At 32.3% G+C, this 22,977-nt stretch overlaps 1 protein-coding gene across 19 annotated transcripts in view; it reads left to right on the top strand.

The window, feature by feature from the left end:
* Window positions 1-22,375, top strand: part of SESTD1 (SEC14 and spectrin domain containing 1) — a 141,735-nt gene extending 119,360 nt beyond the window's left edge. For 15 of the 19 annotated variants that reach the window (XM_074215598.1, XM_074215599.1, XM_074215594.1 and 12 more), the window contains 8 exons: window positions 4,777-4,971; window positions 5,484-5,598; window positions 8,916-9,075; window positions 10,002-10,083; window positions 11,614-11,736; window positions 13,300-13,491; window positions 17,452-17,573; window positions 21,401-22,374. In XM_074215598.1, coding sequence (XP_074071699.1) covers window positions 4,777-4,971; window positions 5,484-5,598; window positions 8,916-9,075; window positions 10,002-10,083; window positions 11,614-11,736; window positions 13,300-13,491; window positions 17,452-17,573; window positions 21,401-21,530 — 1,119 coding nt within the window. In that variant the 3' untranslated portion in view covers window positions 21,531-22,374. Of the gene's footprint in view, window positions 1-4,776; window positions 4,972-5,483; window positions 5,599-8,915; window positions 9,076-10,001; window positions 10,084-11,613; window positions 11,737-13,299; window positions 13,492-17,451; window positions 17,574-19,299; window positions 19,362-21,400 lie in introns of all 19 variants that reach the window. The other 4 variants (XM_074215583.1, XM_074215584.1, XR_012474242.1 and 1 more) reach the window with 3 other exon arrangements.
* The last annotated feature ends 602 nt before the right edge of the window (window positions 22,376-22,977 follow it).

A 22,977-nucleotide genomic window follows, 5' to 3' on the forward strand; every position in this document is an offset into this window, starting at 1 on the left:
CTGATACTTTGGGTTTTCCCAGAAGGTAGTTAGAATGATTACCTTTTCCTTAAATCACATGCTGTCATTAATATCTTGGACTTACTGATTTACAATAAATGATTGTATATGTTCCTAGCAATGCTTTTCAGACTCCCTAGTCTCTATTAAGAAAAAATCCTATCTTTATTTTATTTTTAGCTTTTTGCAAGGCAATGGGGTTAAGTGATTTGCCCAAGGTCACACAGCTAGGTAATTATTAAGTGTCTAAGGTCGAATTTGAACTCAGGTTATCCTGACTCCAGGGCTGGTGCTTTATCTACTGTACCATGTAGCTGTCCCAAAGTCCATCTTTATTGAACATATTCACAGTATGTTACTTTATGCATCTTCATTTCTAGTTAAGAATGGCAGTGATTCTTAAAATCACCAAAAAAACTGATAGAATAATTATTCTTTAAGGAAATCATATAATGCCATCAAAAGTAGTTGTCATGTAGGCACAGATGAAAAAAATCTTAGAATGAATCACAGAGATTATATAAATTCTACAACATAATTTTTAACAGGGGAAATATGTATGATAATTGATGTATAAGTATAGAAATCACAAGGTAAATCCTGAACCAGCCACCACTAGATCTTGGAAGTTGGTTTTTACTACATACAGTTCTACCAAACTCCATGTTAAAAACTATATAATAGGTTTTAAATGATTTTCTTGCCTCCCCTGTGAACAATGTTAACAATGTTATCTTATTAAAGTTTAATGTGAAAGCAGGATAGTAAGAGTTTTGTTTTTTCCTTTGAATCTGGCAACTGCCGACATTAATAAAATGTATTTAGTAAATACATTTTAAACATCTACCAATTGTAGAATATCGGGCACTGAAAGAAATACCAGCTTTGAGCCTTGACTTCTTGCCTTACCACTGATAGACCTGAATGTAGAGGCTGTATACAGTTCTATAGGTGTGTATGTGTGTGTATATATACACACACATATATAGTTTCAAAGTGGATATAAAAATAAATCTTTTATAATAATACAACATTTAAAAACATTTAAATCAAGAAATGTGTGAATTGGGATTTCAATGGCTACCAAATATTTGCTAAGCACTTGCTATATACAGGGTATATGCCATTGTATTTAGCTTTTAAAACTACTAGGATTGTTAGGAGCAAGAGGGATATCAATGTGAAGAAAAGTACCCCTTGGTCTCATCTCAGATTAGTGTTAGCTTATAATTTTATTAATTAATATTAATTAATATAATCATTATTAGCTTATTTTGTGTCATACAATTTTAACATAGAATAGTAATTACTAGTTTACTGGGAGCCATAAAAAACACTTTGATTTTGAAATTCACCCAGCTATTTAGTATTGTCCTTCTTTTCTCCAGGGCCATCAAAGTACTTTCATAGATTTAAAAAAAATGTTCTTTGAGCATAAGAGAATTTATTCTTTCCTCATTCTCACTCATTGACTTACTAATGACTGTGGGCAACCATGGAAGATGAAAGAAAGGAGCTAAATGCAAAATATTGCTGTACATATTTTCCATATTCAATGAGCTCCAAGGAACACCTGTAGTACTATGTTCTTTGAATTGCCAAAAAAAAAAAATTATACTAATTTGAGTCATCTAGGTAGCGCAGTGGATAGAGCACTGGTCCTGGAGTCAGGAGGACCAGAGTTCAAATCTGGTCACAGACACTTAATACTTACTTAGCTATGTGACCTTGGGCAAGTCACTTAACCCATTGCCTTGGCGGGGGTGGGGGGGAGGAAAATTATATTCATTTAAGTGGGAAGAAGAAGAATTTTAAGTCATCATCTAAATCACATTTTAGGAAAAATGCCTGATAAACAACAGCAAAGAATGACCAATCTCAATTATTGAAGGTGGGAAATGGGTAATTCTAGGATTATTTTCCTGGTTAACCAGCTGAGCATGTGGGAAAGAATGCTGTATTTTATACTCTGGGTTCTAGGTTCTAATCTGATACTGTAATTATCCATGTATATTTGTGGTATTCCCAAGTCCAATAGTATATCAGTTCTTGAAGATGGGAACCACGTCATTTTGTATATTTATCTCTATTCCACAGTACCTTGTCCATAATAAATGCTTAATAAATGTCTGTTGAATTGAGAGCAGGCTACAAATTTATACTTGAGCATCTTTTACATATATTTAGAGAGGTATAGAATTATTAAATTCAGAGGGGACCTTAGTGATCATCAGATCGTGTCTCATTTTTTTCAGATGAGAAAACTAAAGCTAAGAAAGATTAAGTAACTTGTCTGGGGTCTCAAACCTAAGCACTTACCAACTAGGAATACTATAGAACCTGAGTATGCTGAATGTCATCCCATTGTTATTTTCCTATTATGTCTACCTCTCATAGAAAATTCACTCCTGTCTGTGTTCTTTTTTAAATTTTTTTAAAATAATATATTTTCCCCAGTTACATGTTAAAGACAATTTTTAACATTCACTTTTTTAAGTTTAAGTTCCAAATTTTACTCCTTCCTCCTTCACCTCCCCCTCTCTAGTGAGCAACTTGATATAGAAACTTTACATATTAGTCATGTTAGGAAAGAAGATACAACCCCCCCCAAAAAAAAACATACAAAAAAGTGAAAAATAGTATCCTTCAATATGTATTCAGATTCTAATATTTATTTCTCTGGAGATAAATAATATTTTTCTTCATGTATCCTTTGGAATTGTCTTGGCTCATTGCATTGCTGAGAATAGCCAAGTTATATATACTGTATAAAGTCACTTCACTTCTCATCATTTTGTGTAAGTCTTTTCAGGTTTTTCTGAAATCATTTTGCTTGCCATTTCTTATAGCACAATAGTATTCTATTACATTCACATACCACAAATTATCCAGTCATTCCCCAGTTGATAGATATCCTCTCAATTTCTAGTTTTTATCCTCTCAATTTCTAGTTTTTAACTCTAATACTAAAGAACTGTTATAAGTATTTTTATACAAATGAATTCTTTCTCCCTTTTTCTGATGTCTTTGGGATACAGACCTATTGATGGTTATTAACTGATCAAAGACTATAGTCCTAGTTCCATATTGTTCTCCAGAATGGTTGGATCAGTTCACAACTCCACCAGAAGTGTACTGGTATCCCAGTTTTCTCAAATTCCCTAAAAAATTTATCATTTTCCTTTTTGGTCATATTAGCCTATCTAATAGGTAAAATGTAGTATCTTACTTGTTTTAATTTGTATTTCTTTAATCAATAGTTTTAGGGCATTTTTTCATATAACTCTAGGTAGCTTTGATTACTATATCTGAAAACTGTCTATTGATGTCCTTTGAACATTTATCAATTGGGAAATGATTCTTAATTTATTATAAATTTAACTCCGTTCTCTCTATCTTTGAGAAATGAGACCTTGATTTGTCAGAGACACTTGATGTAAAACTTGTTTCCCAGCTTTCTTTCTAATCTTTGCACTGGTTTATTTGTGAAAAAAAACCTTTTAATTTAATATGATCAAAATTATCTATTTTATATCTAATATTGCTCTCTATTTCTTGTTTGTTCATAAATTCTTCCTTTATTGATCTAACAGGTAAACTATTCCTTGCTTTCCTACTCTTTTTTGTTTAAATCTTCCATTTTGTCCTTATCCTTATGGTTTTCCTAATCTATAAGGTAGGTAGTATAAGCATTGCTGTCCCCTGTTTATAGATGGAGATACCTGTGGTCAGCATGGTAAAACCTTTACTTTAAGATTATAGCCAGATTAAGAGCCAGAACTCATAATATAGACTTCTTATTACAAGGCCAGCTTTTTTTTGTTTAATGAAAATTAGATAATTATAAGGAGCATTTGGGGGACATTTTTTGCATTTACATGAGAAATGATGAGAAACAGTTGAAGTTATTCAGAAACTTTTTCATTTTTGATGTGGTATCAGCCCCACAGAAGAATATTAAATAACTAAGGTATACCATTTTGATTTTAATACAAATGTGTACATGTACATAGCCAGTATCTTGGTCATTCTGGGTCATTAGCCTGTTTTTTAAGGCTACTTGCTCACTGATACTTCAAAACCATCAACTATTTTGAAGTGGAAGTGCAGTTGTTAAAAGAGTACTAGTATTTACTGTTTGGATATAGAAGACTAAAAACAAAAACAAAAAAAAACAACCCCAGGCTCTCTCATCTTCTAGTCCCCCCTTTACTCAGAAATGGTCTTGTGGCTTTTCAAAAGGACTAAAATATCTACATAAATTATTACTTGAGTTGCATTGGATATTGGATACTTTAGCCTCTTCTAGTTTAAGAATAACCCCTGTTGTACCTCATTTCCTTGTTGGCCAGTTTTCGCACCTCCCGGAGTATCATTAGGCTAGATGATTTTAAGGCCCTCTTCCATTCCTTGTAGCTGTGATACTGGAACATTGCATTCATTAAATGGCTTTATTTTCTTTAATAAATATTTCTGATTCATTCAATTACTGTGCATTATTAATATATGTACCATGGGTAATTCCATGATAAATTCTACTACAAACAACATTTAGGAAGACAATAGGCATTATTTAAAACAGCTTTCAGAGAACAACTTTAGATGGGAACATATTATGTAATGCATTATTTAGACTAATTAAATAGTCAACCTTTCTTCCATCTTTTGGACTCCCCCTCCCCTTAAAAATTTTTCTGATTTTGAAAGAATTTGTCATGAGAACGACAGTCCTTCAACAGTTAATGTTTAATCTCAGTTGTAACCTCCTATTTTCAGGAATGGTTTGCAGTATATGTGGAGCTGAATCAGCAGATTGCAGCACTTCTGAATGCTGGGGACGAGGAAGATCTTGTCGAATTGAAATCCCTACAGCAACAGCTCAGTGATGTTTGTTATCGCCAGGCTAGTCAGCTGGAATTCAGGCAAAATTTATTACAAGCAGCTCTTGAATTCCATGGTGTTGCTCAAGATGTAAGTCTTTTCATGGATATTCATCCTCAAACACTGTACACACAGGTGTACACATAATTTATGCTGGTTTCTCTGCCTGTTATTTCTTTTTTTCCTTTTATTCCATAATATCCAAGTGATGCCAGTGGATCAAAGTCTCTTGGGTGGGGGAAAAGGAGACAGTTTTATGTGTCCTGCATGCAAACTTTTAAAAATTCTTTTAAATGTATAGGTCTCAACACAAAACATAGATTTCATTATGATTATATTTTGTTTACATTCTAATGTAATATTGAAGTCTGAGCCTCAGTAACTTTTTACCTACTGCTGACCTGGAAATACCAATATGTCTTTCTAGTGCATGCATCTATGTTTGGGGTAATGTGCTCTAATTGCTCTTTACTTGTTTTTTAATTGCTTAGTCACTGCAAGTGCAGTTATAATAACAGCATTAGATTAATACCTCATTAATCATTAAACATATTAGATGCTGATTACATCAGGGTTATCTCTTTGCTGTCCCTCTGCTTTAGTTGTCTCAGCAGTTGGATGGCTTATTAGGGATGTTGTGCGTAGATGTAGCACCAGCTGATGGAGCATCGATTCAGCAAACTTTAAAACTGCTTGAAGAGAAGCTGAAAAGTGTTGGTAAGCAGATTTAAAAAAAATGCTGAAGCATAAGTTTCCTTTATATATATATCTATATATATCTATATTGCCATGCTTAGACAGTAAATCAACTTATACTGACTGAATTGCTTCATGGGAACACATTAGGAAAAATGGTGTAAAATAATTTTGTTCCCTGGTGGGAATTGTGGATGGTGCTGACAGTTGGTTTTTCCTTGGTGCTCAGTCATTTTTGCCTTCACTGAGTCTTTGTTCACCTCCTTGCCTGCCCTTCTGTATCTACAGGTGCTACCTCTGGCATGTACTGTGAACTAGCATTCTGTAGTGTGTGTGTGTAAATTGTATTTGGATGTGAAATTTTGATAGGAAATATAAACAGTAATGTGCTTTAAAAATGAATTTTTGTATTATGATTTTCTAACCTTGAAGAGTTTGCATGGTTCTCTGCCTTTATTTCTTTCCCTAGACTGTAAAAAAATACAAAGGTAACATTCATCTTTTTACAAAGGAATTTGATCTGATTCACTGAGTTATTTCTGTTACTTTTATAATGATGCTTGCTTAAATTGCCTCTGATAGAAAATCTCAAATTCTGTCACAGTTCTATCTAGGTTCCAGATGTCCAAGATATATGGTTACAGTGGACATTAGGAAGGGGGAGGGGGATGATAAAGTGAAAAGTGATTGACAATTCATTAAACTAAATTCTTCCTGGAAATGGACTCAGGAGTAAGTTTTAAAAATTATTTCTATTGATATCTTTTTAAAATTGTTAGAATCACTATTGAACTTTTGTCCTATTTGCAAAATTATAAATGATTAATAAAAATTGTTTCCTAAAATTTTAACCATGGCAGTGTCAACATTCATCTATCATCACATAATATCTCATTGCATTGTTGACTTTAATTGTAAAGCATGTATGAGACAATAAGTGTTAGGTTAAAATTGGTTTTATAGATATTGTCAAATTGAATATAAATATTTGATTTTTAATAGAAATGATAATGGCAATAAGGAATAGGTGTTTGCTTGCAATTCCAAAAATAGTTCACTATAAGTAATGTATTTTAAAAACTTTTTTTTAAACATAGGAACATGGAAACCAAAATCTAGATATACTATACCTACTATGCACCTGTTATTATGTAATTTATTGGGGATACAAAGATGAAAATGAAACAGTCCTTGCTCACGTTTTCTCTCAGGGGAAATGTCATGTGCAAATATCATTTTGTGTGTGTGTGTGTGTGTGTGTATGAAATAAATACATGGTATTGGGGTGCAGGGAGAGGATCCAATGTGGAAATTGGCAAAGTCCTCATTTGAAATGATTTTTGAAGAACTAAGGAGTATGAGATGACATGTAAGGGATAGCAAGAGGGCAATTTCCTTGGACCACAGAAAATGGGAAGCATAGCATCAGATAAAACGACTAGGAAAAATTAGGTTGGAGCCAGATTGTCAAGGTTTTTTGTTTGTTTGTTTGTTTGGGTTTTTTTAGGTTTTTGTAAGGCAAACGGGGTTAAGTGGCTTGCCCAAGGCCACACAGCTAGGTAATTATTAAGTGTCTGAGACCGGATTTGAACCCAGGTACTCCTGACTCCAGGGCTGGTGCTTTAGCCACTGTGCCACCTAGCTGCCCCTTGTCAAGGTTTTTAAATGATGAACAGAGGTGTTTTATCCTAGAGGTAATAGGTGACACTTGGAATCTGTTGAGCTGAAGAGTAAAGGATCATGCCTCTGCTTTGGCACACATGGAACCTGGATTGGAGAAGAGTAAACTGAAGCAGGGAAAATAATTAGAAAACTTCTGCAGTAGTCTATTATGGATATGAAAAGGAACTCAACTAAGGTTCTCATGGCTGTGTGAAAAGAGAAGGGGATGAATGTGAGAGATGTTATAGAGATAGAAACTACAGTATTTGGCAACTGAATATATAGAAAGAGGGTTAAGTGAGGAGTTGAGAATGATGCTGAAGTTTTGAACCTGGATGACATGAGCAATGGCTAGTGCCCTTCACAGAAAGAAGGAAGTTAGAAAGATAATTGGGGCATTTGGCCAAAAAATAAGTAAATTCTCATTTGGACATTTTTATTTGTGAGATCCGGTTTGATGGTATATCACAGGTAAATGAAAATGCAGGACTGGATTCAGAAACCTCAGAATCATGGGATAAAATCACCAAGAGAATTAGGAATAGGCAAAAGTCCAGGACAGAGCTTTGGGGCATTCCCAAGATGAAGAATATGAATTTGGATATAGCAGAAGGAACTGACAAGAGTCCAGAGATGAACATCCCAGAAGTGTGTCATGAGGAACAAACCTAGTTAGAGTGGCAGGTGTTGCAGGGAGGTTTGAGAAAAGGCATTATGATTTCTCCCCAACAGACTAAGCCCTTCTTAGGCAGGAGCTACCACATTTTTATAATCTTTTTTTTTTAAATAATCTTTTATAATCTTACAGTGCAGGGTACCTAGAAGGTACTTAATACCTACTGATTGAAGATAGGACATTTTCATTTTAGACAAAAAAAAAGGTAAAGTTTTAGTAATTTAAGCAGCAGGTATCTATTATGTGTGACATTCTGCTGGGCACAAAAGTTAAAAAGGCAAAATTTTAAATACTTCAAACCCTAAAGTTTAAACTTACATTATGAATGCTCATTTACTTAATAGAAAGCTTTATCACTCACTTTTGTACTTATTTGAAAATATATATATATATATGTATATATATATATATATATATAATTTCATGCTAATAGTTTTAATCTCCCAAATCTATTTAAAAAGGCATTCAACTTACTATGTTGCTAAGAAAATTCATTATCATATCTCTTTTATACCATTGTTACAAAAGACCATTAGACAAAAAGGCAATTTTCTCACTATTTGTGATGGCATAGGTTGTCTTACTTTTAAACACTGACAATTTTACAAATAGTATTAAAACATTTTAAATATTTTCCAATTGGAGTAGTTATCTCATTATTACATGCCCACCCAGAAAGAACTTCAAATAAGAAAAACTTATTAGCCAAAATAGAAATTTTCCCCATTATTTCTTCCCTCAATTTTAACATTGGGTTGTTTTACATTAGAATCTCATTCTAACCCATTGCTGTAGAGTAAAATTTGGTATAAAAATGATTCATCTATTTTGGATTATATTCAAAGGATTCATTTTTAAAACTTTTCCTCAAGATGGATTCCAAGGAGAGTATTATATAATTAGCACTGTGTAATTTTAGTGAATCCATTTGGTTAATGCAAAGATCTTAAATAATATTTCCCAAAGCACTTCTTAACAGAGTAATTTTGTTTTGTTTTAGATGTGGGATTGCAAGGTTTGCGTGAAAAGGGTCAAGGTCTTTTGGATCAGATCTCTAATCAAGCATCCTGGGCCTATGGAAAAGATGTAACCATTGAAAATAAAGAAAATGTGGACCATATACAAGGAGTAATGGAAGATATGCAGCTTAGAAAACAAAGGCAAATGTTTATGTTTATCATAAGAAGGACCCATACATACATTTGTTCATTCCTACAGATGAACCCCATCTAATAGTAATTGGTTCTGAGAAAACCAGGTGTTGGATAACAGTGTTACAGTATGTAGGTAGTTATACAGCAAAAGTGTTAATGGTTGGAATAATGTTCTAGTGGGGTTTTGTAGATTTCTTAGAATAGAACAGCTTTATTATGAAATTATATTGATAGGTTGTTTTATGTATACCTATAATGATCAAGTATTTTGATGATTCTCTTGTTATAAATATTTTGAAATATTGCTTTACATTGTAAAGTTTATTGGCGAAAAAGATTTGGTAATAGAGAAAAGTAGCATTAAATTTGGAGTGCAAAACACTGTTCATTAACTTCATCTGGAAAGGAAAATCATGAGGAGAGAGACAGATGTGTAAAGTATTTTGAAATACTTTAAAATAGAAAATTTCTTTCTGATTTTTATATTACGAAGTAAATATATGCACTAAGTTATGCAAGTGTGACATCTTATAAGTTCTAGTTTCATGTCTTACCATGGTTTTTGAGGTCACTTTGAGTTCTCCAAAGCTATTACAGGAGAGAAAAAACTATGGTTGATCATAGGAAGTTCTTTATATTAATGGTCTTTGTGGAGATTTCTGTTTTAGTATACAATTAATTTTATCCATTTCTTTTTTTTTCCTATAATGCTTCAGGTTTAATTCTTGTTAAATTTGTTATATTTTGTGCTTGTTTAAGCACTGGTTCCTAAATTTTTAATCTCCTTAACATCCTTCAAATAAAAATAACTTGGCCGTAATTTTGCAACATCATAATTCTCAAGTATGAATCTGAATGGCATGTGCCAGGTGATCTAATTGTAATATTTGTTGAAATAAAACAGATGTGTACTTTATGTTTAATTTCTTTAGGTGTGAGGACATGGTAGATGTTCGTAGATTGAAAATGCTTCAGATGGTTCAGTTGTTTAAATGTGAAGAAGATGCTGCTCAGGTAAAGATTAGTCTTCTTATAATATGTTCCATATACACATATTTTAGTCTTCTTATAATATGTTCCATATACACATATTTAGTAATCAGATCCGCAGATAGATCCTTGATCTCAATGATTTAGGCATTTCCTCCATAAATACAATTTATAAAGCTCACCTATATAGCTGATTGTTTTTGTTCATGTCCTTCCCAAACACATGTACATATCTGTGTGTGTGTGTATATGTGTGTCTATAAAAGTAATGGACGCATAGAAGTAGATTTTATGACCTTTGAATAGATAGGAAAAAATAGGAACAGTGTTGTTTTAAGAACACCTTTGACATAAATACCCAAATTAACTATAAAGGATCCATGAAGGAAATTGAATTAAAAAAAAAGATCCATTTACCATTGTAAGAGGTAACTCTCAAAGTACTCTCAAATGAGTACCGTTTAATTCTACAGTCAAATATCTTAATGAGGTTAACTTCTGAATATAAAAAATATGTTTTCATTATTAAGAACTTTTCTTAGCTATTACTGTTGACATGTATCTGTTATTTTTTTTTTTGCAAGGCAAACAGGGTTAAGTGGCTTGCCCAAGGCCACACAGCTAGTGTATCTGTTATTATTGTAAAAGTTTATTTGGATTATTGTTTCTTTAATTGTCAAGAAATAGATAATTTTCTGTTTTAAATGAAATCATTGTATGGTTTGGTGAAACAGTGGATAAAGCACTGGACTTGGAATCAGGAAGACCTGAGTTAAGATCTTGCCTCATACACAGTGTGACTCTGTGCCCCTGATCAAGTCACTTTACTACTTACTCTTAAGCTTCAGTTTTCTCATCTGTAAAATGGGAATCATAACGACTCCTTACTCCCAGAATTTTGGTGAGGCTAAAATGTGATAATTCTCATAAAGTACTTTGTAAACTTTAAAACAATATACAAACACAAGCTAAAATTTTTCTATTTAAAGTAAAATACAATTCTATGCTTTTACTTGAAGGAGAAATTTGTGAGTTTACATGCAACAGAAAGCTCTATTAATATAATATCAAATCCAGGGGCGGCTAGGTGGTACATTAAGATAGAGTACAGGCCCTGGAGTCAGGAGTACCTGAGTTCAAATACAGCCTCCAGACACTTAATAATTACCTAGCTGTGTGGCCCTGGGCAAGTCACTTAACCCTATTGCCTTGCAAAAAGCCTAATACACACACACATATGTAATCAAATCTGTACTTAGAAACACTTCACAAAGATTCTTTCTCAGTCATATACTATTTTTATATTTTAAGGAGCACTTTTATTTCTCAGTAATGATTGGAGAGTGGATCTGGGCAGTTGATTCTTACAGATTGGGAGGTGATTTAAGATATTTAGAACTTTGAGTACAAAAGAATTCATCTTCCTAAGTTATTTTTAGTGTACATTTTATGAAAAGTTACATTGTTTATATGATGATAATCTTTGACTTTTTTAATGACAAAATAATCTACAAACCAGTAAATCTAAAGCCATTGTTATTTGTTTTTATTTAGGCAGTAGAATGGCTAAGTGAACTCCTGGATGCTCTACTTAAAACTCACATCAGATTGGGTGATGATGCTCAGGAAACCAAAGTTTTATTGGAAAAGCATAGAAAATTTGTTGATGTTGCACAGGTGCAGAACTGATTCTCTTCCTTTTCTACAAGCTCAATGTTTGAATAGCTTTCTGCATGATTATAATATAACTTAACCCTTCCAGGTCCAAGAAGGTTAGTTGTATTATTCCAGAAATATTCCAGAATTATTGCTGAAATAAAATGTCAACTGGCACATCAAAACTAACCTGCATAAATTTGAGGTTTTGTTTTTTTTAATTCCTGAACACAGGTTGTGCACAATTATCCTTTCCCTCATTGTGCACACTTTGTGGGAATATTCCAGTTGTCCATGTTAAAAAGTCCCTATGATTTAGAGGATAAAATTAATCAACTAGAAAACTAACAAATTTTTCTTAAACTCAACACTATGAGCATAATAAATTTTGTAACTGATAGTGAATTTCTATTATATTTCCAAGATTATCTTTAAAATGAATATTGTATTTATTTTTTACTCTAAGTTAATTAATGTTTTTGGTCCAGATCTGGTTTCTTGAGTATAGGAAACTTCCAGAAATCTCATTTACAGGTCCAGGCTGGCATCTATAATTTTATGGTGTGTTTTGTTTTTTAATTGGCAAGACCTATGATTTCATTAGTATTTGAAATTCTGTCTACAGTAAATATTGAAACCTGATGGATACCTCATGCTAATAATTACAGTTTTCTCTTTACTTAGGTAGACTGTTCTGCAAATCTGTTATGTAAAGCAATTTTTACACAATGCAGATTTGGTCACAGACTTGGGAAAGTGAACTATGTAGAGAGATAGAAAGTGGGTCATGTACCTGGGTAGGCAGGCCAGGGAACAGACTTGTAGTATCTAAGTCTGGACAGATGGAAAGTAGATACATGGACAAAGGTTCCTCTTGAGAATTCATGCCAATACTACCCTACTTCCTTCTAGCAGTGGCAGCAGATTTTGTAGAATTTTAAAAGGTTATTATTTTGGGGGGGATGAGGGGAGTTAGGAGGCCATGGAGTGCCAAGCCTAGAGGCAGGAACAGATTGAGAGTAAAGTTTAATATAAGTGAGGTTTTTGGAATTGCAGATTTCTTCTAACTTTCTTTGTGAAAAGTCAAATCATGCAAATTTATATAAAACAAGAACTGTCTATAGTTATAAGTCAATTAAAACTTGATCTAAGTGTGGTTCTTGTATACATGCATGCATGCATACATATATATATATATATATATATATATACACATAGAAAGAGCTCTATTTCATTTAATTCTTTTGATCATTTTTGAAATTTGATCATTTGGGGTAATAATGACTAATTTCATACCAAAGTATAATTTTTAGATTAATCATTCTGAGATAGAAATTTTTAATTGAGTAGATTGAAGAAGATAAAGCAGAATTAGGTGATAGGCATATATTTAATAATGAGAATTTCAAGCAAGAAATAAAATATATTTTATTCTCTTTATTATTCATACAAATAATATATTGTGGTAATAAATTTGACTCGGGTGAATTTAGTTGTATTGTATAACATAATGATGTTAAAATTAAGGCATCTATTTAAAGTTCTTACTTTTATGTAACTTGATTTTTCCTTTTTTTCTTTTAGAGCACTTATGACTATGGGAGACAACTACTACAGGCTACAGTTGTCTTGTGCCAGTCTTTGCGATGCACTTCTCGATCATCTGGTGATACACTCCCTAGGCTGAACAGAGTGTGGAAGCAATTTACAATAGCATCTGAAGAAAGAGTGCATAGATTGGAGATGGCTATTGCATTTCATTCCAATGCTGAAAAGGTTAGATTTTTCTTTTTTCAGCTGTACTCTTATTAAAGAGAGCTCTATTTATGATTATATATAATAATCAAATACATCTAAGATTACTTTTTATGAAATTTTTGATAAATATATTTATAATAAGCATATATTAAATGGAGTCATTCTAATGTTTATTGTTCTGGGAATAGATAGTATTACATAAAACTCAAATAAAACATGCATTATTATTTGTATATAATTTTAATAGTAACCGTTTTAACCAAATTTGTTAACCATAGGAAATATAAAGAAAATGAAATATATTTTCACATTGAAGAGTAGCCTTGATGATATATGTCATGACATGGTCAGCATTAAAAGAGGGCATTAGGAGGTCATTTAGATTCATCAATCTGGTTTGAAATTACTGTAAATTTATGGAAATTTTTTTAAGGTTTAGTCGATGGGAAAAACATTTCTATATACAAATTAGAATGGGAAAAGGAATTATGTGTGAAACTAGATTTTTTTATTGCATACAATTTAATTTTAAAAATTGTATAGTCCTACATGTTACTCTCAAAACTATCCTTTTGAACTTTCTTCTGTGTTTTTCAGTACATCTAAAAAACGTTTCAATGATCTTTTTTGTCTGAGGGGTGGGGTAATACTATTTCTAACTTACCTAATACCCAAATAAGAAAGAAAAATACCATCCTTATAACAGATAAGCATGGTCAAGGAAAACAAATCCCCACATTTGCCATGTCCAAATGTATTCTTTACCTTGATGCCATCTTATTCCTCTTGAGGAAGTGGGTAGAGTGTGTTTCATCATGGCAGGTCATTGCATTGATTAGAGAGCACCTAAGTCTTTCAAAGCTGTTCTTCTTTACAGTGTTGTTACTTTAGAAATTATTCTTTGATTCTATTTACTTCACTCCATATCAGTTTAATACAAATCTTTATAAGTTTCTCTGAAACTGTGGAACCACTCCCCCCCCTCAAAATTCCATGTTCTCACAGGCAAATCAGTACCAAATCCTAGTGATTTTACATCTGTAATCTTTCTCACATCCATCCCTTCTTTTCTGTCTTCCTTGTCAACACTTAAGAATAGGTTTACTTAATTTCTAATAGTCTCCTAACAAGTGTTGCTGTTTGAATAAATGAATGAATGACAAATGAATGAAAAGTACTTCCATTGACTTCTTTAGCCATCCTTCACACTACTGCCAGATTTTTCTTCCTCAAATATAGATGAGATTTTGTCTCTCTTCAACCCAAAACACATCTTTAGCTCCCTTTTGCTCATAAGTAAAGTAACTAAAATTTAGAGGTCATTGCCTCACGATTAAGGTTTTTCACTTTGGATCTCACTCCAATCTCAGTGCCTAATTCCTCTGTCCAAATATTTTGTGTAACAGGCAAATTAGATTAATTGCCTTTCCTCACATGTTACTATCTCAGTAATTGTTCTCATGCTGTTCCTTTTGCCTAGAATACCATCTTTACCTCCCAACTTCCTCTACACACTTCCAGATTAATTCATCCACCATTCTTTAAGACCCAATTTAAATGCCACCTTCTTTGGGAAGTCTTCCTATTCAGGAATGATTATTGTACTGCTCCTACCTTATATAAAAACTTTATTTTTTTTCTTAACTTATTGCATAAGTCATCCAGGTAACAAGTAATAGACTTGGGCTGCTACCCCCTACCCTGTCCATATACTGTACTTTGAAGTTTGTAAAGTCCTACAGTGTAAAAAGAATAAGGTGGATAGTATAAGAAATTAATATAAAGAGAAAGTAATGCATTTTCCTTCTTTGTTCATACTTACATTAATGTTAAACTTAGGTTACATGGGAGTTGATGAAGTAATAAGAAAGAAGAAGAGAACCCAGCTCTCCTGAGTCAAACATGTCACTTGGCTCAGGTTTCTCTGTTGAGCATACTAGTTCCTACCTTCTGTCTTACCTTTCTTCTTTTCTTACTTATTTGTTTTCCATTTATTTCTTCCAACCTTCCATGTTAAAAACCTCCATCCATATTCCCATTCTCAGCACAAAACAGCTTTCAATCACTCAACATAAATGTTGGCTTTCCATCTTTGATCCTTCATTACAACCCCTCTAGTTTTGAATTTTTTCATAATCAACACCAGTTCTCTGGGGCATTCTGTGCCAACTACAGGCACATCGTGAATGACTTGTCTGGCATCTTTTAGGTGATAGATTTCAAGATCCTCTGTTGACTAGCCTCAGCTTATTTCCCCGAACTTATTCACATATCACCTTTATTCCACTCTTGTATCTTCACTAATTTTAAGAACCTACAGTATACAAGAAATACTGCTGGATACTATAATATAGAAATTTTAAAAATCCCTGTCTCATGCTATTTATTCTCCCAGAATGAATTTCTCCATTTTTTCCATTAATTTAAATCCTAGAGTTCCTTTAGTGCCCAATTTAAGATTAATTTTCTTCATGAAGCCTTCCCTAATTAAAATGACTTCATTTTGACCTTTCTCCTTTGATTTTCCTTAGGAGTTAGGTATATAATTTACAATCTCGTATATTTGCTTATTCATTGACATCATTCTATTTTATATAAATATTGTATTCTTAGATTATAAACCCTACAAAGTTACTTTTTCCTTTGTATTCTATAATATGTAACAAGTACTATTTATATAGTATGTAAAAAAAATCATGTTTATTGAGTATAGACCATTTTCTCTCATAAGTAGCTGAATTTAATGTTTTGCTTAAAAATTACTTGGAAGATAGATGAAAGCTTCATTGCTTAAAAATTTTGTTAATCTCATATTACCTTCATCATCTATTATATATATATATATATATATATATATATATATATATATATATATATCATTCCCTAAATTTAAATGTAGCTATTTGTTTCACTTTCTAGCAATGTCAAAATAAGTAGCAAAAAATGATCAAACAGGACACAGTAAAAAATACATGTAGCTAACAAAGTGCAAAAAAGAAACTTTCCTTGTTTCTAGGCAGAGCTCATGTTTTTGTTTAACTGTAAGAATCTGCACTCTTCAACATCAGTTTTTATGGTCACAGTTTTTGTTTAGTTTTTTTTTTTCTAAATAGTGTCCAACTCTTTGTGTAACCCCTTTTCTTCTTGACAAAGATATTGGAGTAGCTTGCCATTTCTTTCTCCAGATTATTTTATAGATGAGAAAACTGAGGCAAAAAGGATAAAATGACTTGTCCAGAATCATATAGATAATAAGTGTCTGAGGTTGAATCTGAACCCAGATCTTCCTGACCATATCTAGCACTCTATATACTGAGCCCCTTTTATGATCATCACTAGTTATTATTTATGTTAGTAATAGATTTTGGTATTTAATAACATCCACCCCCCCCACCCCTACCCCACCACTTATTTATTTTTTTTTTGCTCTCACCTATTCTATCATTTGTGGTGAGGCTCTTAACAGTTTGTAAACTCTCTTCAGGTCAACAACTTATGGATCATTTTTACTCTTTGAGTTCCTTAATACACTGAGAAGTTGGGACTAACCTATGGTCATTGTAGATACCTTGTGTCCAAAGTAGGAGTTAATCCAAGTCTTCTTGATACCAAGGGTCTGATGAACCCAGTGGGACCTGCTGCCTCTCACATTACTTCACATCTACTCATACTTAATATAAATGGAATTGAATTTTGTTCCCACAGTTGTCAATGTGCAGTTTTAAGTATGCTTGGAAAAAATAACTAGTTTTCTTTTTCTAGCTTCATTTCATAAGTGAGGAGGTAAGCCTTTAATTTTGCTGTTTGGATTGCATAAGTCAACTTTGCTTGTAGTAGATGATCTTGCAGAAATATATTTGAGAATATACAAAAAAAGAAAAGCATTTAATCTACTAGAATTGCATAAAAGCATTCAGGCTACTACAATTGCATAAGATTGTTCTCTTTTTATTCGTGTTATCTTTTTGTTTATTACAGATTTTGCAAGAATGTCCAGAAGAGCCTGAAGCTATTAATGATGAGGAGCAATTTGATGAAATTGAAGCAGTTGGGAAATCACTTTTGGATAGATTAACTGTGCCTGTAGTTTATCCTGATGGGTATGATGCACATTCTTAAAAATCTGTTCTTTTTGTTAAGTCTTGTTGCCTAATACTCGAAGGATAACAATGTACTGTTTAAAAAATTAGGTTTGGGACACAGGTTTGATTCCTAGAAGAAGGAATTCCAGAACTAAAAAAGAATCTTTCTATGACCAGATAAAAAGGGAGAAATCTAACCATTATTAGCAAATAGCAGCATGTTTAGATAACTATTGCATGCTTACATTAAATGAATCATCTTTTGATGATTAATAAAATTAAGACTGAAAAATAGGTGGCCCAGTTCAGTTTAAAAAGAAAAAAATATTTGAACATTCCTTATGGTTATAAATTAAAAGTAAACTTTATCTAAAGTATAATTAAATCAGAAAGTATAGTGACACACTTACCTTTCTTCTCCATGAATAAAAATAAACTGTAAACTGCTTTTATATTTCTTTAAAAGATTTTTTCTCTTTTAAAATGATTAGAATTAATTTTATAATACATAAAAATAGTTCCATTTTTAATAAATGCTTTCCTTACCTATATTGGCAGGATATACATATATATATATATATATATATATGAAACAAGATAATAGACGAATCTAAAAGTAAGAACTGGAAGAGATGTTAGAGGTGATGTAGTCCTATCCTCTTATTTCTACATGAAGAAACTGTGACCCAGGGAAAGGGACTTGACCAAGAGCATACCTATAACATGTAATAAAGCTAGGATCTAAGTGCTTACTATGCCATCCTTGATCCTAACCCCTTTTCAAATCCTACATATTTTTAATGCCATTTTTATGTGTAGTTTTTTGATAATGCTATATTATCCCTTATAGATATTCACCACACACCACTTAATTTCTTGGACACTTTAATTTCTTGATAGTTCTTGGTGCATGACCACATTATAGCATGACCAGAAGATGGCTATAAGAAGATGAATTTGTTTCAAGAAGAATGCTGGAATCATGAAAAACTTTCCCAAATATAAGCTATCCCACTTTCCTCCTATTTCATTCCAGGCCCGATTTGTAGTCTTATCTTCAGTTTTCAATCTTAGGATTTACATACTAATAGTTCTGTTGTATGCGCTGTACTTCCAATTTCATATCATAGTCTGGACAATAGACTTTCTTAATCCACTTGAATTCTGTATTGTAATTAAGCTAAACATTGTTGAATGATTTTGAGACTCAAATAAGAACATATTTTGCAAAACTTAAAGCACTGTATAAATGTTGTCAGTAGTAGAGTTCTTATTATATTCAGTGAACATTTAAGTGAATATAACCTGATAATTAAAAGGTAATAGAATTTTTAGAAACTAATTTAATAATTCCCTTGGGGACTAAATTTATTTACTAGGGTTAAACAAATATGCAGACAAAAGGGATTTCATATCTTTAATTTAGAGTATCTCAGAAAACTTCTGACAAAGTTCCTTGCTGAATGACATTTTATAAAATATTACTGTAATATTAAAAATATTTTCATGGATAAGCCTAAATGCACACACATGAAGCCATTTCCTTTGGGGTTTTTTAGAAATATATATTTCATATATGTATAAACAATGACTTTGTGCCCTACTTTAAAAAAAAATGTGTGTTCTTCATCCTCAAAGAAGACCATGGTATTAGAATGGTATACCATGACAAGTACATGAATTGAATTTGGATTGGGAGGGGAGGGGGGCTGTGCTGAGTCACCAATCTCACTTTCTCCTCCAGAGTCATCTAGGTCCAGTGGCCAGATAGAAGTCAGGATGACTGGAGATGGCCCTGGATGCAAGGTAATCAGGGTTAAAAGACTTACCCAAGGTCAGGTAGCTAGTAAGTGTCTTAGGCTGGATTCAAACTCCTGTCCTCCTGTCTCTAAGGCCAATACTCTATTCACTGCACCATCTAGCTGCCCCATGTACCCTACTAAGCAAAGGCTCACTGATGGGCTGCATCTATAGATCACTAACTCTGGCTAGTGCTCTCACAACAGAAACTGCTTTCCAAGAACTCTTCTTAAATACCCAGAAACTCATCACCAGATGGCTGTCCGCTTGAGGACAAACTTTTTGGCCATAGAAATCCATGCCTGATCTGGGACAAACCATTTACCTTTCCTGGACTTCAGTTTCTTTATCTATAAAAATGAGATTAGAGATGACTTCTCAGGTCTAAGTACCACAGACTCTACTAAGTCTAATAAACGATCAATCATAAACGAGGAAAAAACAATCCCTGCCTACAGAGAATTTTACATTTGAATAGGAAAAGACCACACATATAAAATTGAAGGGGGAGATGGCTGAGAAAGTGACCTAGTAACTTGGTTTTAGGTAAGAAAGTAGATAGCTCATCCATCACAACCCAGGAGGAGGAAGACCATAATTTGGATAGCATAACTTGGAGGTGATATATTAGTTATAGAAGACCACTTTAATCTGTTGTTTGTTTTCAATCAGGCCAGCAACTTGTAAAGCTATAGAATGATAATAACAAAATATAGTGTATGATACAAATAACTCAATCTTGAATTATTTAAGCAAGAATTAATAATGCAAAATAAGTAGTTAACTTGTAGACATTACAAAATTATATGGAAGTTTAACCATTGTCAATCAGTTGCCATAAGTAGACAAAAAGAGTCAGAAAAGTGCCTTAGTCTACTAATAATTGTCAAATATCTGTAAAGATATTTTGGCCATTTAGGATAATAAAGCCACCACACTTGGATTCCAATATCATGCCATGTAATTGTCTCTTCCCATCCCAGAGGACCTATTATTACAAAAAAACTTAAAAACAAACATATATGATAAATAACATTTTCCCACAAACAGTAACTATAATAAGAATTTTACCCACCCTGCCAGCATTATGAATAAAATTTTATTTTATTTTGAATTTGTAATGTGAATCTCTATCTCCTGTCCTTGATGGTAAATTCTCTAAATGTATTTTAAAAAGAAAACCTTAGGTTGCTACATGTATTTAATAGTTTGAGAATATCTTTGACCTCTAAAATCCGTATATTCATGGAATTGTATAGATTTTAGAGTTACATAGTGTTTTTTGTGAAATGCTTTATGAATGTTTGTTTATAGTGATGAAGATAAGATGTCAGAGCTAGAAGATGATCTTATCTAACTCTAAAATGATATTATCTAACTCCACCCCCACCCCCCCACCCCTGGCATTTTAAAATTGAGGAAACTGAGGTCTTAAGACAAAATGGCCTGCCCAAGATTACCTAGTGAGATAGAAGCAAACCTGAAAATTAAAAACTTAACTCTTTATGCAATATTGTTTCCAACCTGCCATATCTAATTGAATAAGTATTACAGTTTTTATTGGATCAGCTTGTTGAGCAGGATAATGGAATAATCTTTCATAAAGACAGTATATTCCCATGTGAGATAAATTTGAATTCATTTTCCTGTATCCCAGGCAGAATCCTTACATTGAATGAATGGTTAAATTTTTAAACAGTATATACTAAAGGTGGAAGATAGAAATAGAAAAACCACACTATCCCTACTTTCAAGGAACTCACATTCTATTAGAGAAGAGGTTTATTGTTTTTATTAGATCATATACTTAAGTCATTTACACAGGAAAATGAGCAGTGCTCTGATTTTTGAATATACCCTTAACAGTCATTTGGAAAAGTTAGCCTATTTTCAGATAGAAATCCTACTGTAAATTTAGAGTGTCTCCATTATTTTCTAATGGATTTACTGAACTAACACATATGTAAGTATTTTTAGGATTAACTAAAAATACATATTAATCCATGTGAAATTGTTTAAATATGCTATTCTCATTTTTTTTTTAGAACAGAACAGTATTTTGGAAGTCCAAGTGACATGGCTTCTACAGCAGAACATATCAGAGAAAGGATGAAACTTGTTAATCTGAAAAGACAGCAACTGAGACACCCAGAAGCTACTATCACAGAAAGCTAATAAATATCACCTGAAAACAAGGTTTCAGTTTTGTAACACAGCATGTTGTCTGCATACTATGTCATTTGACATAATCCATTAAATGCATTTCACAGCCAGTATAAGCCTCATTTTTCCCAGTAGACATTGCTCTCTACCTGTTAACACTCTACATCTACCAAGGCATAATTATTTAACATGCTATGAAACCATAAACTCCCAAGTATCTTATGAGAAGGAACTATAAACATTGCACTGAAAATTTGCTCTAAAAAAGGTTTATCTGATCTGTCAGTTACTAAAGGAGCAATTGATGTAAACTTAGAATGGTGCTAATAAAGTTTAAAAGTTCCACATTAAAAAATAGTTGCTCTTTTCCCCAAGATGATGTAGTAAATTTAGAGTATAGGTAAATTGTTATTTGTAGACAGTGGTGTCCTCATAATTTCACTTTATAATTCTTCAAAATTGATTATTTTTATTGTGCCAATATACAACCAACCTATAAGATCTTTGATATATCAGTGATTAAGAAGACATTTTTCTTATTTGTATTGATAATGTATTAAAAGCTGTTTGTGCTTAATAAAAGTCATCTTTTAAAAATCTTATTTAATTTGGTCACTATATTCTATTTTCAAAAATGAGTGCCTTATTTGAAGGGGCATTCTTAAAGTTGATAGACTTTTTTGATTTAATCTGTTTATAGTATTGTTATTTGCATGTATTTTAGCCAAGAAAAACTTATATGTAAGCATGTACATAATAAAGAAGCATGTTTTATGATGAAAATAATTGTGAAGAACAAGCCTCTAATTTTACATCTTTAAGGAATTGTTATGAATGGAATACTCATAATTTTATTACAAAGTGTCATTGGTTTCCTTTCAAATAGATAGTTCCTAAAATAATGTTTTTATTTTTTCTTTTCCAAATTAAAAAAAAATCCAAATCATTGACTCTTATTTACTTCTATTAAGAATATGTATTCTTTAAAAAATTACTTCAGTAAAATATATATCAGTATTTATCCTTTACCATTGAAATGGTTAATAAATTATGATTTAGCATAATAGCTAAAGCAGGACAATTTCTTAAAATAGTCTAGTAATCAAAACATTCTTTTCATATCTCCCTACTGTAAAATTTATTTTCCAATAAAGTTTATAATAATGTTATTTAGTGCTTTTAAGGTCAGAACAGCGGAACAAGGATTGTGATTTAATTTTTGGTTAAATTGGAACTGAGAATTAAAAATAAACTGCTTGAAACAAGTATAAAATTGAAGTTCATCCAGGATACAGGTTTCTCTAAGAGTAATATAAATCAGATTCTTTTAAGTAATTCCCATTTAATTCAGTAGGCATTTATCAAGCCTCAAGGTGCTTTATACAATCCAGGAACATAAAGGGGAAAATGGAATAATTCCTGCCCTTCAGAAACTTGCATCCTATCAGGAGTATATGAC

The sequence above is a fragment of the Macrotis lagotis genome, chromosome 1, assembly GCF_037893015.1.
Source record: "Macrotis lagotis isolate mMagLag1 chromosome 1, bilby.v1.9.chrom.fasta, whole genome shotgun sequence".
Classification (NCBI taxonomy): Eukaryota; Metazoa; Chordata; class Mammalia; order Peramelemorphia; family Peramelidae; genus Macrotis; species Macrotis lagotis.